Source organism: Diplotaxodon limnothrissa, linkage group LG18 (genome assembly GCF_057381915.1).
Source record: "Diplotaxodon limnothrissa isolate DT_005_m linkage group LG18, D_limnothrissa_male_GT1.1, whole genome shotgun sequence".
NCBI classification, from domain to species: Eukaryota; Metazoa; Chordata; class Actinopteri; order Cichliformes; family Cichlidae; genus Diplotaxodon; species Diplotaxodon limnothrissa.
In genome coordinates this window covers 25,156,113-25,172,682 of record NC_140613.1, presented here as the reverse complement: position 1 = coordinate 25,172,682, position 16,570 = coordinate 25,156,113, and the positions used below count along the sequence as shown (strand labels likewise).

The window sequence follows — 16,570 nt, the reverse complement described above, 5'->3', positions numbered from 1 at the left end:
CTACAATGTAGCTTGCCATCACCAGTGTGTGAATGTGTGTGTGAATGGGTGGATGACTGGATATGTAAAGCGCTTTGGGGTCCTTAGGGACTAGTAAAGCGCTATATAAATACAGGCCATTTACCATTTACCATTTTAACAGGAAGAAACCTCCGGCAGAACCAGGCTCAGGGAGGGGCGGGGCCATCTGCTGCGACCGGTTGGGATGAGAGAAGGAAGACAGGATAAAAGACATGCTGTGGAAGAGAGACAGAGATTAATAACAGATATGATTCAATGCAGAGAGGTCTGTTAACACATCATGAGTTATAAAGGTGACTGGAAAGGAAAAACTCAATGCATCATGGGAATCCCCCTGCAGCCTACGTCTATTGCAGCATAACTAAGGGAGGATTCAGGGTCACCTGGTCCAGCTCTAACTATATGCTTTAGCAAAAAGGAAAGTTTTAAGCCTAATCTTAAAAGTAGAGATAGTGTCTGTCTCCAGAAGCCAAAACAGGAGAAATCTGCTCTCTTTCTAGTCCATGTCAGCACTCTTGCTGCAGCATTTTGGATTAGCTGAAGAATTTTCAGTGAGTTTTTAGGACATCCTGATAATAATGAATTACAGTCGTCCAGCCTGGAAGTAATAAATGCGTGAACTAGTTTTTCAGCGTCACTCTTAGACAGGATATTTCTAACTTTAGAGATGTTGCGCAAATGGAAGAAAGCAGTCTTACATATTTGTTTAATATGTGCATTGAAGGACATATCCTGGTCAAAAATGACTCCAAGGTTCCTCACAGTGTTACTGGGGGCCAAGGTAATGCCACCCAGAGTAAGAATCTGGTTGGATACCATATTTCTAAGATTTTCAGGGCCGAGTAAAAACAAATGGTCAAAGAGCTGCTGAGAAACCACTACTAAGGAAAAGGAACAAGCAGAAGAGATTTGTTTGGGCCGAGAAACACAAGGAATGGTCACTGGACCAGTGGAAATCTGTGCTTTGGAAATTAGTCCAAATTTAAAATCTTTGGTTCCACCCACCATGTCATTGTGCAATGTAGAAAAGGTGAATAGATATTCTCTACATGCACGGTTCCCATCGTGAAGCATGGAGGAGGTGGTGTGATGGTGCTTTGCTGTTGGGGGATTTCTTCAAAATTAAAGAGAATGATGTTCTTTTTGGGGCTTTTAAAAAGATTTTGTAATGTGGTAAATGTTGCAAAAGTGTATTATCCCGGTTGGTTATAGTTTTTTCAAACCAAACTGCTAAAAAAAAAAATCCTTGAAAATTAACACAAATATTAAACTAGAATTATTATAGTAAAAAGTCCATTACCAATGTTTTTCAAGTCCTTTCAGTGGGCGTGCATGTTCACCAAAGAAATAAAAACAAAGCAAAAACCTGTCACATGCACAACTTGACAAAATACCTTAACCCAAAGTTAGAATGTGAGTGGTAAAGGTCTGAGGTGTTTTCTTCCCACTCATCCACCAACTGGACACGGCAGATGGCTGCAGCTTCACGAGCCTGGTTCTGCCGGAGGTTTCCTTTCTGGTAAAAGTGAATTCTTCCTTCCTTCCTGTCAACATGTACTTACTCACCTGGTTGTTAGGGTTTCTGCTGCTATTGTACCATCTTGAAGTATTTGCAGTATACAAATAAAATTGGGAACTACACTGTAATAGTTCCCAAACCTGTCCAAATGTGAGCAGGTTCACTAATGACCTCCACCAGCATCATGTTGGCGAAAGAGTTAAATAAATCAGGACTTTAACTCATATATGTCATATGATGGTCCTTATGCATTTAAGCAACGGCTTCAACTTCACTGGTCAGTTGTAGATATGAGTTAGATATGAGTAGTTATGGCAACAACAGCTACAATTTCTGAAGCAAGAACACCAACACAATGATATCAGGGAGTCTTGTCGGGCATTAGTGTGCTACCCACCAATCAGAAGCTGTAATAGTCTTTAAAGAGAAACCCATTTATTTAAAGAAACATTACAAAACAACTCTCAAAAATGTCAAAAAAGGTGAAGAGAACATACGTGCCATTCTAGCAAATGCATAGAGGTCCATTCTGAAAAGAAATACTCTGAAGCCAACTTTGATTAGTGTCAAATGTCCCAAGACCAAATGGGGGGGGGGGGGGGGCTCAGTCATTTCCAGTACAGAACGTCCACAACACAAACAGCTGAGGACAATGATATGAACAATGATTGGGGGCTTCTTTTACAACAAACTCTTTCATACTCAAGTCCTCACAGTTGTGCACATCATCCTTGTTTGTCCTGTGGCTTTTTGCCTTCCCTCCAATTAGCAGAGCGAGGCATTGGGGTCTGCACTGTCCGCTCCATCAGAGAGGTGGGGTTCGCCGTGTGAGTCTGAGCAGGACAGAGGAGCGTTTGAGTATCATCTGTGTCTTCCTTCCGGTCAGCTAACCAACAGTGACGAATCTGCTGCCTTTACTGCTCTGAGCTGTGGCAGAGCGTCGGTCTTTTAGGATGCGGAATCGCTCGTTCAGAGTCATCGACGTTTGCTGTGGGGAGAAAGGTCCGAGGTTACAACACTGGAATGAAAACTGTCCTATATCTGTGGATTAGACGACACTCAAGCACACTCTCACCGGTTTTCCAACACTGTTGATGTCAAACTGCAGAGGCACTCCTTTTGGTATCTTCTTCTCCACAGTTTCCATCTTCACGGGGGCAACACTGGCAGCAGGGGGATGCAGGGTCCAAGCTGTTGGGGGCCTAAGTACAAGGCACAAAGACAGTCAGACAAAAGGAAGAACTACCTTCTGTCGACAGGAGGACATCCTTCAGCAAGGGGAAAGACACAAACAAATAGTGCAAACTAGATACTACAGGAGAGTGGGTGACATTTAATAATGGCATAGAGACATATAGGAAGAGAAAAGAGGTGGAGTTGAGGAGAAAAGCTCAGTGCATCATGGAAAGTCGCCCAGAGGCACCTGATCCAGCCCTATAGGCTTTACCAAAAAGGCAAGTTTAAACTTAAAGTACTGTCTGGCTCCTAAATCCAAACTGGGAGCTGGTTCCACAGCAGAGGTGATAGCTGAAGGCTCTGCCTCCTATTCTACTTTTGGAAACCATGAGCAAGCCTAAAGGGAAGGATTTGAAACTCAGTCATGGATTAAACCAGAGCCAATAGAGCGAAGCTATTCCCCATTAATACTCTTGCTGCAGCGTTTTGGATCGTCTGAAGTTCTTCCACAGCAAGCGAAAACCCTCATTTCATTCACAGCGAGGTCTAAAATCAGTGTGTACTGCAGAGATCCTGCTGAGTACTCACTCAGGCTGTGTCCTGGCTGTGGGGTTGTCTATTGAAACAGTCAGGATTCCACTGCTGGCTGTCGATGTGCGCCACCTGTTGGACAAATGGAAAAGGTGCCTCGTGTTACACAAACAGACACAGACCCCAAAAACGGACAACAACGGTGCCCTTTCCCTTCTAAATGATTCACATCCTCAGTGCGAGTTCCTCTTCCTCACATATGAACATACAACGCAGGTTGTCAGAAGTATACTCACTGCCGTGTTCTGACTGGAGGTGTGCGGGGAGTTGGCTTCTGCACTTGGGCTTGTACCTGTTAAAACACATGAAGCACAAGCAGAATGAGAAGAGTCCACATGGCCACGAAGACCAGCTTCACTGCTGGTTTGATTTAGACAACAAACACACTACGTAACCTCTCAGATACCTTGAGTCCCCTGCGAAAAAGAAACGTGGCCTGTCGTGCTTCCCTCTGAGTCTGCTGGACAGGCGGCAGCGGTCTGGCATTAACAGAGCACAAATAAAATAAAAAAATCTAGCTGTGTAAACTATGTAGGTGAATCAAAGCTGAATAACATCGGTCTCTCCTCCTCTAGAGCTGAAATCATAATGAGTGATAAAAAGCAAACATTCTCACCGTCGCCGCAGTTGAAAAGGCCTCCTGACTGACGGGGCGTTTGGGCCTCTCTGTTGATCTGGCTGCCTGTACAGCCGCCTCTGTACCTCTGGCTTCCTGTACTGGGTTTCAGTGCGCTGAAAGAAGGGCCTTGTTTTCTGTCTTGTTTTCTGAAAAAAGACGTGAACGGCATGAACTTTCAAGTACAGCAGACTTACTCAAAGGAGGAATTATTTACAGCGAGACACTAGTTGTTAGTAAGCGATTCTGTGTAACATCAGGTGGAAAAAGTTCGCTAAAATATGGGACTGCTTTTTCACTTCAGAAGATGATACTATCCTGAAAATAGTTTTTTATTAAGGGGAAAAGCTATCCAAACCTTCCTGCCCTTGTGTGAAAAAGTAATGGGCTTTCAGGGACCAAAATATCATGTGGAAGGTTTTAGTCTAAAAAACTAACACAGTATTTCATTAAGAACATCATACTAACAGTCAAACATGGCGGTGGTAGTGTGACCGTCTCGGACTGCTTTGCTACTTTAGTGCATGGATGACTTAATGCAACTGATGGAACCAGGAATTCTGCTTTCAATTAGGTCAGGGGTGGGCAACTCTAGGCCTCAAATGCCTGTATCCTGCAGGTTTTAGATATCACCCTGGGTCATCATACCCAAATCAAATGATTAGTTCATCACCAGGCCTCTGTAGAACTGCAAGACATGTTGAGGAGGTAATTTAGCCATTTAAATTAGCTGTGTTAAATCAAGGACACGTCTAAAACCTACAGGACACTGGTCCTCGAGGCCTGGAGCTGCCTACCCCTGACTTAGGTTCTGCAGCAGGACAGTGATCGGAAAGATACCAGAAAGTTCCACCTCTGAATGGCTCGAAAAATCATTCTCAGTGTACTGGCATCCTCAAATCTGGACTGAAATCAGACTGAGAAGCTCTGGCACGACCTTAAATGGGCTGTTCTGGCTCAAAGACCCTCCAATGTGGTTAAATATAAAAAAACGTAAAAACCTACAAAGAGCCACAGCGATGTGAAAGACTCATTACCAGTGATCACAAACATTTGATTGTAGATTTTGCTTCCAATGGTGGCACAACCAGTTATTAGGTTTAAGGGCCAATTACTTTTTCCACACACGAGCCAGTTAGTTTTTTTTCCCTTAACAAATAATCATCATTTTAAAGCTGCATTTTGTATTCACTCAGGTTATCTGTCTAATATTAAAATGTGTTTGATTATCTAATTTAAGTGTAACAAAAATGGGGAGGGGGGGGGGATCAGGAAGGGTGCCAATACTTTGTCTGTGCATGTCAAATGAGGTGTTTATTTGTTGAATTTCACTATGAAAGAGATCAGATTTGGATGTATTTTTTCACCAGGATTTTGGTAATTAATTGTGACTCAAAAAGAATATTTCTTTCTCCATTTGATCTTAATATACGTGCTCTGTTTGTAAACTTTCTGTTTGACAAAAGCATAATATAAGAAAGATTGTTAACTTTAACCTTCCATATTTTCATTATCGGGAACCAAATTATATCCTTGATTCATGTCTGCACTCCCAGAGCTCCAACATAAAGTGTCTGGTCTCACACATGGGGACACTTTGTGAAAAGTAGGCAGTTTCCTTCACATTTAGGTTTTTGGCCCACACTGGGGACCACACAGCATCCTGATTTCATGGAGGTTGTGGTAGAAAGTAGTAGTACTTAGCAGAAATTTAATTTTGCATGTGTACATATTGTAAAGCGATGCTAACGCAGGAACTTCTCTGACTTTTGTATACCTTAAAACAGGCAAAATGATTTCTACCAATCGATGCAGCGATCATGTGAAATAACTAAAATGAACTAAAACATTTCTGAACTTTCAAAGTGTGCTACCTCCTGAGCACGATATCCCTCTTGAGAAACACTCTGGAACAGCATTTAAACAGGTCAAACAACCACAGGGGACACGGCTAACGAAGAAAGTTTGACGTTCCTGGACAACATGCAAGAGATGCTGATGTCTGTTGCCAGGCGACAAGATTGGGAAAAATAGCTACCTCTGGTTGTGATGAAAGTGGGCCTACTGGTACATTCAACAAGCTATACTGACTTTAGGAAAACATAATAAATGGAACCAAATTTTAAGAGATTTATATATTTTTGTCCACTTTAGAAGTACTTTGAATATGATTTACAACTAATACTAGCAGGACTTAAGTTGATGAGTTATTCCAACATTGCTTTATGAAGGTGTAGCGTCATTTTCCAGCATGGCTCCATTAAAGCTGTATGTGTTCCAGGTCTGGTTTCTCAGTGTTTTGCCCCCTAATAAGGCCTCAAAAGCTGGAGTGATTCCCACGCTTTAATAAAACCACAATACGGTCTGCGCTTGCCAGTTAAGATGGCAGGGCAGTATTATGGACTATAGCTCATGTCTCCTCCAGTGCAGTCCTCCAGTACCTGGTTGAATGCTGATCTGTTCAGTGTGCCGGCTCGCTTCAGCAGAGCCGCTGGTCTCCTGGCCGCCAGTCCCGTGATGACCCCCTGACCCCGTCTCCGAGCCACTATTGGTGGGACCTTTCTGTTTCTCAATTTGGGACCTCCTCCTCGGGGAATGCCACCTCCTGGTAAGTATTGGAATAGCGACATTAGATAAACACACTTGTTTCAACTGGGGTGAAAAAGAGAAGCATACCTATGAAGCTAATAATAACTGAGAAAACGTAAGCGAACACACCTCTCTGGGCTGGTCCTGCAGTCCTCTGTGAAACTCCCTTTCCTTGGATTAAGCGGCCTTTCTTCTTCACTGGTCGGAGGTTCACATTGGCCTGTCTCCTTAACTGTTGCTCTTTTTTGTTCAGCCGAATAATGTCATCTGTTAAAATCATCACACGAGCAGTGATCAACATCTGCGAGCCCTCTGACAAGTGCTGCCTGTCTAGCCTAGCTAGCTACTGGCGACCTCCCAGTAGTTAGGTGCTAGTAATATTAGCTTGCAATCTATTTTAGTAACGTTGCTCATAGCTGTGTGAGGGCCTTACCCAAGGACATGTCGACTTTATCCGGTATAGGTGTCCTTTTCCCTCGGTCTGCTGTGAAATCCCCCATGCTCATACTTCAAACCACAGCGAACAACCCAAGTGGACACAGAAATGTAGTTAGCAGCCGTGCTAGCTATCCGCTCCTTTCCTGTATACGCTAGAACAGACACAAACCGCCTCTGCCGCGCATGCCCCGTGAAGACGTGACAGACATGCACTGTGGGAAGTGTATTTCAATTCAATGAAAACACAGCGTTACAAAACCCGGACCAGCGCGCTCATGTAAGTGGTTGTGTAAGAGAAAACGCCGCGGGTTTCAGACGCCTGGCTGCTGCTGTCACGACGGCTACTCAGTCTGTTGTTTATTCGTTTAATTTCACGTTTTGTTGTCCACTCGAGCGGAGCCTGCATCAGTTGAAGCTTCCCACCCTGTATGCTGCACTGTGTTTGGAGGAGGTATGTGTCCGTAGAAGGAATCACTATAAACACGTTTAATTGAGCTTCCCCGTTGACTCAGTTCTTGTAGTTTGCAGTGTCGCTTTGTTCATAGAAAGTTTTCCAGTCTGTAACTGTTTTGCTCACATCTGCAAAAACTCTGAATTTTGAGTTTCGCTGTTTCTATTCGATTTCCTGCAGCACATCACCTTTTTCTGCACCAGGGCGCTTCTTAAAGCTTCTTCCTCACCATCATCAGAGGCCCAGCAGCCCCGCACTCTTCTTCCTGACCAGTTTCTTCAGCTGCCAGCCCACCATGTCAGGCACGAAACGCAAGGCATCTTCTGCAACGGCTGGAAAGGATCACCGTGCCAAGCAGCAGAAGCTGGCTCCCGTCAAGCAGGAGAAGAAGGAGAAAGTTGGGGGCTGGCTGCAAAGTCTTGTGCAGCTGCAGAGATCAGAAAAGAAAGACGTGAAGTTCAACAAAAAGCGCCTGCGTTTTCTATCTGATACTGAAAAGATAAAGCAGGGCTCTGAGGGTGTCCTCTACTGGATGTTAAGAGATCAGAGAGTACAAGGTGACCCATCAAAGCAGAGCCAGCAGTGCAGCAATGGCGCAGCCTCTGTTTGCTTTGCATTTTCTCACTGTCTCTTCTCATGACGTATGTGCGCATTCCCTCTGTGTGTTTAGATAACTGGGCACTGATCCATGCCCAGCGGCTCGCTGTGAAGGAGAACCTCCCTCTGCATGTCTGTTTCTGTTTGGTAGTGCCCAAATCAGAGCTGTCTACTCTGAGACATTACAGCTTCATGCTGAAGGGGCTGGAAGAAGTTGCAAAGGTACAAACATCAAAATGAACATATAGTGAATATAATACTATTCTTTTAAAGTAAATACTGCACGGGGGGGGGAGCTCTCTGAGTGCTTCTTGTTTTACATGTGTAATTTAAAATGCATTGTTTTATAAACAGAGCTTAATAAAAGGATCTTTGTGATAGAAACTTGTATCTGTTGTTATATGAGAAATATTTCGTATATTAGTTGTGCAGTACTACACCAGACCAGAGGAATCGCTCTTGTTTGAGTCTAGTTGTAGTTGCAGGTACATCATCAGTGAACCAGCCTCACTCTTGCTCTTCTGCCCATATAACAGGAATGTGAACAGTTAAACGTCCAGTTCCACTTGCTGCACGGCGCTCCGGAGAAAGTTCTCCCCGGCTTTGTGTCCGACCACAGCTTTGGGGCCGTGGTGACAGACTTCTCTCCTATCAGAGAGCCGCTGCAGTGGTTGGAGGACGTCAAAAAGAAACTTTCCAAAGACATTCCCTTCATACAGGTATGAAAAAAAACCCTCACTTTCTGAAATCCAATTTGCAGGAGGTGTGTGCTGATAGGATGCTCTGTATCCTGCTTATTGTCTGTCCCCAGGCTGTTTTCTCTCTTTATTTGTTCCCCTGATTCCAAAGTAATAGGTATGAAAACTGATGCAGCAGACCTCATTCTCATTTCATGCGTATTGACTTTGTTTTTCCTGTCATTATTTCTTGAACACTCTATTTTCCTTTTATAGGTTGATGCCCACAATATTGTTCCCTGCTGGGTAGCTTCACCTAAACAGGAGTACTCCGCTCGGACGATCAGAGGAAAAATTACCAATCTGTTACCAGAGTTCCTCACTGATTTTCCCCTGGTAGACGCACACCCACACACTGCTACGAGAACCGCCAAAGTAAGCGCTCGAGAAACAGTGAAGTGAATAAATGTTGAATGTACTGAGAATAAAAGCGGCGTATATAATTTATAGTGAGTTCAAAGACTTTTGGATCAGTTGGTAAACAATTACAATTTATCTTCTAGAGGTCATGAAATTATTCATTGCTTTGGGGTTGTTGTTCTAAAATCAATTGCGAGGCAAGTAAGCTGTCAGGGAGGCTCATCGACCGGGAGCCTGGAAGTCGAGCTGCTGCCAGAAAGCACACACTTTTACCCTTCAACTCTATCCTCACTTCCACACATTATTTATTGATGACTCGGTATAAACTGGAATTTTTTTTAACTGTCCAAAAGTTAAAGCTCTCTTTCCCCTTGTAGTAGTTATTAAAGCTGCAGGGGTATGTGCTTTTGCTCCAGGGTTGAGATTGATATGCTACACACAGTTTGACTCCCCCCCCCCCCCCCCCCCCCCCCCCCACTTGATATTTTTCTAGCTGGATAAAAAAAAAAAAAAAGAAGAATTTTCTCCTTTGCTTTTGAAGTTGTCAGATCTCTGTAGCACCACTGTATATGTTTAAACTCATCCCTCTCAGCTGCGACTGATCTTTTCTCCTTTCTCGCTTCTTTACCTCACAGGGAGTAGACTGGGACAAAACCCTAGCCTCCCTGGATGTTGACAGAAATGTAAAAGAGCCAGAATGGGCCAAGCCGGGCACCAAAGCAGGGATGGACATGCTGGAGTCCTTCATTGATGTACGACTTAAACTGTTTGGCAGCCAACGCAACGACCCAAACGCTCCCGCCCTGAGCCAGCTTTCCCCCTGGCTCCGCTTTGGTCAGTATTCTGTGTAAAACTCTGAATTTAAAAAAAGAGTTTTCTTAAGGACATGACTCTCTAATATTATTCATATGCTCTAGTTGATTAGTCCTGCCAATTCTGCTTTTGTCCTGCACTTGTCCAGTTTCTTCAAAATGTCTTAAGGACACACTGCACAAGATATGACTAGTTTGGAGCTAAAAGCTTTTTAGGAATCATGTTGCTGGTGCAAAAATACTTTTTTTTTTTTTTTATGCCTGTCAAACAATGACAGAATTGGCATATTTTTTGTAGATTTAACAAAATAAATGGGAACAAATGTGTTTTCTGACAGGCTGCTAGTTGCAAAGTGCCTAAAGATACAATTTAAAGTTGGTTCCTTACTAAGTTGTCTGTTATGCGCAGACCAAACACTGGTTCATCCCTTGAGTTAGGAGGCTTTTTTATTCTTGAGTGAGTCACAGTCAGTGTTAAGTGGCTTAACAAAGCAGTCCTCAGGACTAAAAACGAGTAAGATAAAAAGAAAAGAGAAACTTTGAAAGAACTTCAGAAAACTTAGAGAACTTTTGCACAGGACCACTTTAAAAATAACAAGAAAGTCTGGCTACTTGGAAGCAAAATATGAATACATGACAGGTGGCTTAAGACTTTAGTGCAGTACATCTGGAGAAGAATCCTTAATAGCATCTTGGTGTTCTGTTCAGTCTGTTCATCGCGCAATAACTGCTGTAATCCTCTTCAAGAAAAACTTGACTGCCTTCTTTGTAGATCTCCTTGAGACTTTTGATAATGTGGGTGAGTTCAGAGTGTTGCTTTTATAGATGGTTTAAAATTATGTCCCTAAATGATAAAAGTGTCCTACACACTTCCCATATGACCTCCCCCTTGAGTTCATTGCTTAAGACAGCAGTTATACTCACAACTTTTATTGGTCCGGTTATCTCGGACATCCAGAAGGCATCAGCACGCCTGTGTTTTGAATATTAATGCCTTTCCTTCACGGCTCCGCAGACACTGAACATCTTTACAAGTTCAAAGAGAGCAACCGTGGCACCACATCACAGAACAGTTTAGCTCTGAAAGATTGCCGCACGTTCTCTGAACCGGGAAAGACATTTTAATTGCTTCTCCTCTCCATATCTGCCTTTTTGTCTTCCTGGTCCTTTTAGGCCAGATTTCGGCCCAGCGTGTGGCTTGGCAGGTTCAGCGCAACGGGAAGAATGCAAGTCAGTCCGTACCGGCCTTCATCGAAGAGCTGGTGGTGCGTCGAGAGCTGACTGACAACTTCTGTTTCCACAACAAGAAATACGACAGCGTGGAGGGTCAGTGGAGACCTCATTAAAATTGCATCCTGTCGATTGCTGTGATGTCAGTCGGATGGATCGCAAGCAAATTTAGTTGAATAGAAGTTATTCAGCTTCACAAGTGTTTTTGTTTAAATATATTTGTGTCTGCGTCTCATAGGTGCGTATGAGTGGGCTCAGAAGACCTTAAAAGACCATGCCAAAGACGAGAGGCCGTATCTCTACACGCGTGAGCAGCTGGAGAAAGCAAAGACTCATGACAAGCTGTGGAACGCAGCTCAGGTACAACGTTCAGTCTAAAATGAAATGTTTGAACACATTCGGTCCATGTTGTGCTTTTTCTAACTGCTGCATCACCACCATTAGTACCAGATGGTTACAGAGGGGAAGATGCATGGTTTCTTGAGGATGTACTGGGCCAAAAAGATCCTGGAGTGGACTTCTTCCCCAGAGGAGGCGCTCTCCATCGCTCTGTACCTAAACGATCGCTACGAGCTGGATGGTCAAGACCCTAACGGCTTTGTCGGTAAGAACGGATTTATTTTGACTTATTTGATCAAATATGCATTCGTTTTCTCCCACACTCTCACACACTCTGCTGCATTTTGGTCTCGTAGGTTGTATGTGGTCTATTTGCGGCATCCATGACCAGGGCTGGGCGGAGAGAGCCGTATTCGGGAAGATCCGCTACATGAACTACAAAGGCTGCCTTCGGAAGTTTAACGTGGCTCAGTTTGAGAGAAAGTACTGTCCTAAAAGTCTTTGAAGCACGATATGTTTGGAAGGATGCGTTAAAAGCGCTCGACAGCGTGGATCTCTTACACCTTGGCCTCAGGGACATTTTTTTCTTGTTACAGCCTTTCTGTTTTTTGTTCTGTTCTTCACAGCTTGTTTTGTTCAAAACATTCGCTCTATTCTTGCTTGCGTCGACACTTTTACTAAATATTCAGACGTGTTCATGCATAATAAAACTGTAGGCTGTTTGTGGCATTTTAAAGTGAGCTTTAGAGAAAGCACTTTGGGCTTTGTTTTTATGGTGCTTTTATATTAACAATCACATTACTACCGTCGTTCGGTTTTTAATACAAGTTTGAAGTCATTTTCTGTCCACTTGTATCATTTCCAACTCTCTCACTGTTATTTCTTTAAACTTGAAATAAAGCGTGTTTCTTTAACAGACTGAACTGCTCTTTACTCAAAAGCATACTCCCACCCACAGTGACTGAGACGTAATTTAATTTGAATCCAACTCTTTCACCATTTAGCCAAGGTTTTCAGTAATGCTGCCTACAGCTATGTTTGATGAGAGGCTTTCCCCATAATCTAATCAAACCGGTCAATATGTGTTTTGTTTTTGGTTTTTTTTGTAAACACATCTAGCATAAACTGTCAGCAAACAGATGGAAAAATAATGCTCTAGACTAGAGAACCTCACATGATCCAAAGTGAATCTAAATGAAAAGTGTTAATATTCTCATGTTTGCAGCCACTGGGTTTCATCACAGCCCTAAATGTGCTTTTATTGAGCTCAGATGTAATTAAACAGAACCAAAACCCATTCTATCCAGCCTAATTAACTGCACTCCTCAGTAGTGGATAAAAACAGCCCACATAGGTAATGACGTGCTTAACACCAAGTCACAAATTGGCATATGAAAGCTCGTCCTTGCGATGGCCTCTTTTGTTGTGCTCAGTTCATTTCAGGGGAGAGAGATACTTCACCTGTTTTTCCTCATTTAATTAAAATGAGCTCAGAGAAGTAGACTTTTACAGGTTACAGTCATAAAGGATATACTCTCACTGCTAAACTTTATAAGGCATGCCTATTCTGCTGCTTGCTTGTAGTGCAAACATCCAATCAGCCAATCGCATGGCAGTAACTCAACACGTTTAAGTATGTAGACATGGTTAAGATGACCTGCTGAGCATCAGATTGGGAAAAAAATGGTGATTTAAAAGAGGCACAGTCGTTGGCGTCAGCAGTTTTACTCGGGGATATGATGAAACAGGTTTCCATTATGGATACGCAGCTGACAAATCTGCAGCAAATGTGTGATGCTGTCATGTCGACATGAAGCAGAATCTCAGAGGAATGTTTCCCGTGTCTTGCTGAATCCATGGCGCAAACAATTATGGAAGTTCGGAAGGTAAAAGGGGGTCCAATCAGATACTAGCAAAGTGTACCTAATGAAGTGGCTAGTGATAGTGTGGTTATATGACAGCGAGTAGGGCTGTGAGTCACGTTAACAGCTGCAGAGATGGGAGTTATTTTCCTAGAGTAAATGGCTTGATTGATCTAAACAATTTCATTGGTATCTAATTATCTCCTGAATGACTGACCTTGTCTAAACTTCTGGCAGGATTATCACTGCTGATATTTGATATATAAATATGCTGCTGACTATCACAGAATTATAAGGAAACATTTTCAAAACATTTAACCACACACATTTTTTGTGCTAGTGCTGCTCTAGTGACCTTCAGTAGCGTTTTTACATGATCGCCTCAAAAAAAGGCTAACGAGGCTGACAAGCCCTTTTAGCCTCATAATAAGATTAACAGACAGCCCACATGGACACCTCAGCATGGATTCTCCAAGTCTCTACTGATCTCCACTGAAGCTCTAAATCTAAAACCTTCTCTAGGTGTTCATTTGAGCGAGGTCATACGTCATCACATAAAGATCGGATAGCAAATGTGCCCTCTTGATGATCACCAGGTGGGTCAATCCCTGGTCTAGCCAACTAGTCAACCCGGTGAATTGTTGCTGATAAGCCTCAGCCTTAAAAAACTGCATTGCTATCCAAAGAGATCCTAGCATGATTACAAGTATTAATACACAGTGATGGGCGAATAGTGTTGGTCATTTGGACAGATGGAGTGTTTGCAAATGGCTCAGTCAGTCACGGTTGTTCGACTGATAGAAGCCTGCTGGAAAGTCTTTGCAACTGGATTAAGTACCTTAAACCTGACAGCTATCTTGCTTCATTCTACTGCTTAGTAAATGCAAATCCTCCTTGAGCTGACCCCGGCGCTGGCGTACTAAGGTGTCGCTTCATTGTGCTCTGGCCTCTCCTCAACACATCAGGTCAATGACACTTGGAGTAACGTTTTTCTCAACTGTTATTAATGTAAGAGAGACCTTTGAGTTTGAGACAGCCCATCTGTGTCAGTCCCCATTCTCACAATATACTTAACCTCATCTCATTATGAAGCACTTCACATCATCCTCTTGGCAGGAAATCATATCTCCACTTCCATATCCTTCTTGTCTCTGATACTGCTCTGCGCCTTGACATTATCTCCTGTCCTAGTACATTTCCAATTATCACTTTGCTATTAAAAGAGGACTGAGTGGCACTGTAGCCTTTAAGTTTCCATCTCTCCTCATCTTCTACTGTAATAGAAGTGGCCTTTAAGTTTACCGTTGTTGCAGAGCCAATTAGATTTCTAAGCTCAAACTCGTAACTCACTACCGTTTGTTATTTTGGGAGCTCTTGTCGTGTCAGGATGATGGATATAAATTACCTTTTCAAAGTTCCGTGTCTGTTGAGTTTGATCGGATGATTAGTGTCCCTCACCAGTCTTCCTTCCCAGAACTCCCACTGAGCATCGCATGAACTTTCTATTGTTTCCAATTCTTGGGCCTCGTGACTTTCATCGTGAGGATGATTCCATATTTCTGTGAGTGAAAATGAAACACATTGAATTTCTAATTTCTGTGATCTGTCCTTTAATGTCTTAATTTAAAAAAAATCTTTCAAAGGTAAATGATGTTGCCTGCCTCGAAGTGTCACATTAAAGTCCCACAGGAGTCAATCATTACCCCGGTCTTCAGTGTCTGTAATTATTTGGGCGACGCTGTGATGTACCCTTTTTTTAATGGGCCAATTTGCATAGCCAGTGCGTAAACGCTGCATTTTGTTATGTTGATGGAAGCTGTGGGTAGAGGGCCCTTCATCTGTGCTGGTGTGGCACACTGATAACGCTGTTTCATTCCAAAGCGATTTGTCAGTATTGAACAGATGGCTCATCTTTGTCTGCTTTCACATCCTGCTTCATCTAATCATTCATTAATTCTTTGTTCCATATTATTGACCCGGTGACATCATCTTTCCTCCTAGCTTCTACCCCTCATCATCATCTTCTCCATGTATACAAATGAGTTTTTTCCTCCGCGCTGTGCGTCACCTAAAGTTGAGATGAGACATCCTGTCGGAAGGTTCTCGTGGCTTTCGGCACGCCTCGTTATTGTTCACCCCGACACTTTTACTGCGATGTATACACAGAAGACCTTTGCCTCCCGGGGCCGGTTGCACTATAGGAATCCAAAGAAGACAAGACTCGGTGTGATCTTTTCTTTCTGAGTGGGCCTGCTGACACATCTTACAAGCAGCACTGATATTCAAAATCAGGTCTGTTTTAATGGTGCACACCATAAAAAGATATTGTAAACATGTCATATGTACACATTGTGCATCAAAAAGTAATTAAAGCAATAGGTAAACAATAGCACCGCTTACCAGCAAAGCAGAAAATGAATGGGACTGAGCAATAACCATATGTCAAATTATGCTGCAGTGAAAACTTAAGCAATATGTAGAGTTACTAGTCATGTACATTGTATACAAGTCCATAATATACGTATCAATATATGTGGAACCTCTGTGGCAACTGCTACATAATATCAATGATTCTTTAGTATTTTCAGAATATAATGTAAATACTTGTGTCATGATTAGCGTCCGTAGTGGTTATAAATATCAAACCGTTTCATGTACACTTCGTTGGCTTTCATTCACAGACAAATGTATTCAGTGTTACTGCTGCTAGGAGTGTGTTAATGGGCTGTAGAGCAGCATGTAGGCAAGCCTGGAAATATTATTCATTGCATTACACAGTATGTATGTAATAAATACATTCACATCCATTTCCAATAGAAAACGTTTACTTTTGATGCATTTGATGGGATGCCAATGCATAAAAATGCTGCTGCATCATCTATGTGGCAGTGCAGTAACCTCAGTGTGCGGTCTTGTTGGTCTTCACTCTGAATGTAATTTCAGTCATTGTTCTTTTTACACTCTGGGACTTGTTGATAAAAATGATTATAGAGTAAAAGCATGCAGGAGGGAAATATGCTTGTTTTCTCTTAAGGTGAGGCGCCTCAGGAACCACCTTTTAGCTCATCCGGCTGAAGGACCGTCTATTTCTGTCCATCCACAGTTCACAAGACCTGCTGCTCCCCCTACAGTATTTGTCAGATTTTAGTGTAATATTTGTAGTTTTTTGGGCAATAGCCTGTGAATTGTGTTCATTGTGAGTCATATCAGCTGCTAAGACACAGATTCTGGT

General features: G+C 42.8%; 2 protein-coding genes across 3 annotated transcripts; one reads left to right on the top strand and one right to left on the bottom strand.

Moving 5' to 3' along the window:
* Positions 1-1,978: 1,978 nt before the first annotated feature.
* LOC146613740 (UAP56-interacting factor-like) lies at positions 1,979-7,170 on the bottom strand. Its single transcript, XM_085377176.1, has 9 exons — positions 6,946-7,170; positions 6,642-6,779; positions 6,365-6,528; positions 3,924-4,072; positions 3,714-3,786; positions 3,544-3,599; positions 3,305-3,379; positions 2,616-2,742; positions 1,979-2,528 (listed from the first exon to the last, which is right to left on the bottom strand). The coding sequence occupies exons 1-9, from the start codon at positions 7,016-7,018 to the stop codon at positions 2,427-2,429; spliced, it is 957 nt and encodes a 318-aa protein (XP_085233302.1). The 5' UTR covers positions 7,019-7,170; the 3' UTR covers positions 1,979-2,426.
* On the top strand, positions 6,720-12,190 carry cpdp (CPD photolyase). Of its 2 annotated transcripts, none has more exons than XM_085377174.1 (10): positions 6,720-7,401; positions 7,582-7,958; positions 8,072-8,220; positions 8,535-8,717; positions 8,952-9,110; positions 9,731-9,929; positions 11,081-11,233; positions 11,376-11,497; positions 11,582-11,741; positions 11,833-12,190. In XM_085377174.1, the coding sequence occupies exons 1-10, from the start codon at positions 7,379-7,381 to the stop codon at positions 11,979-11,981; spliced, it is 1,674 nt and encodes a 557-aa protein (XP_085233300.1). In that variant the 5' UTR covers positions 6,720-7,378; the 3' UTR covers positions 11,982-12,190. The 2 variants fall into 2 exon arrangements, with proteins under 2 accessions (XP_085233300.1, XP_085233301.1); XM_085377175.1 differs by having other exon boundaries at positions 7,314-7,401; positions 7,605-7,958.
* Positions 12,191-16,570: the final 4,380 nt, after the last annotated feature.

What these genes read in the sequence shown, in the direction of transcription:
- cpdp (XM_085377174.1), top strand. Translation starts at nt 7,379, where the DNA reads ATGCTGCACTGTGTTTGGAGGAG. An exon ending in TTCCCCCTGGCTCCGCTTTG is followed by an intron (nt 9,930 to 11,080) that starts GTCAGTATTCTG and finishes TGGTCCTTTTAG; the next exon opens with GCCAGATTTCGGCCCAGCGT. An exon ending in GAAATACGACAGCGTGGAGG is followed by an intron (nt 11,234 to 11,375) that starts GTCAGTGGAGAC and finishes TGCGTCTCATAG; the next exon opens with GTGCGTATGAGTGGGCTCAG.
- LOC146613740 (XM_085377176.1), bottom strand. Translation starts at nt 7,018, where the DNA reads ATGAGCATGGGGGATTTCACAGCAGACCGAGGGAAAAGGACACCTATA. An exon ending in CCTCCAGTCAGAACACGGCA is followed by an intron (nt 3,380 to 3,543) that starts GTGAGTATACTT and finishes TTTGTCCAACAG; the next exon opens with GTGGCGCACATCGACAGCCA. An exon ending in TCAACAGTGTTGGAAAACCG is followed by an intron (nt 2,529 to 2,615) that starts GTGAGAGTGTGC and finishes TTCTCCCCACAG; the next exon opens with CAAACGTCGATGACTCTGAA.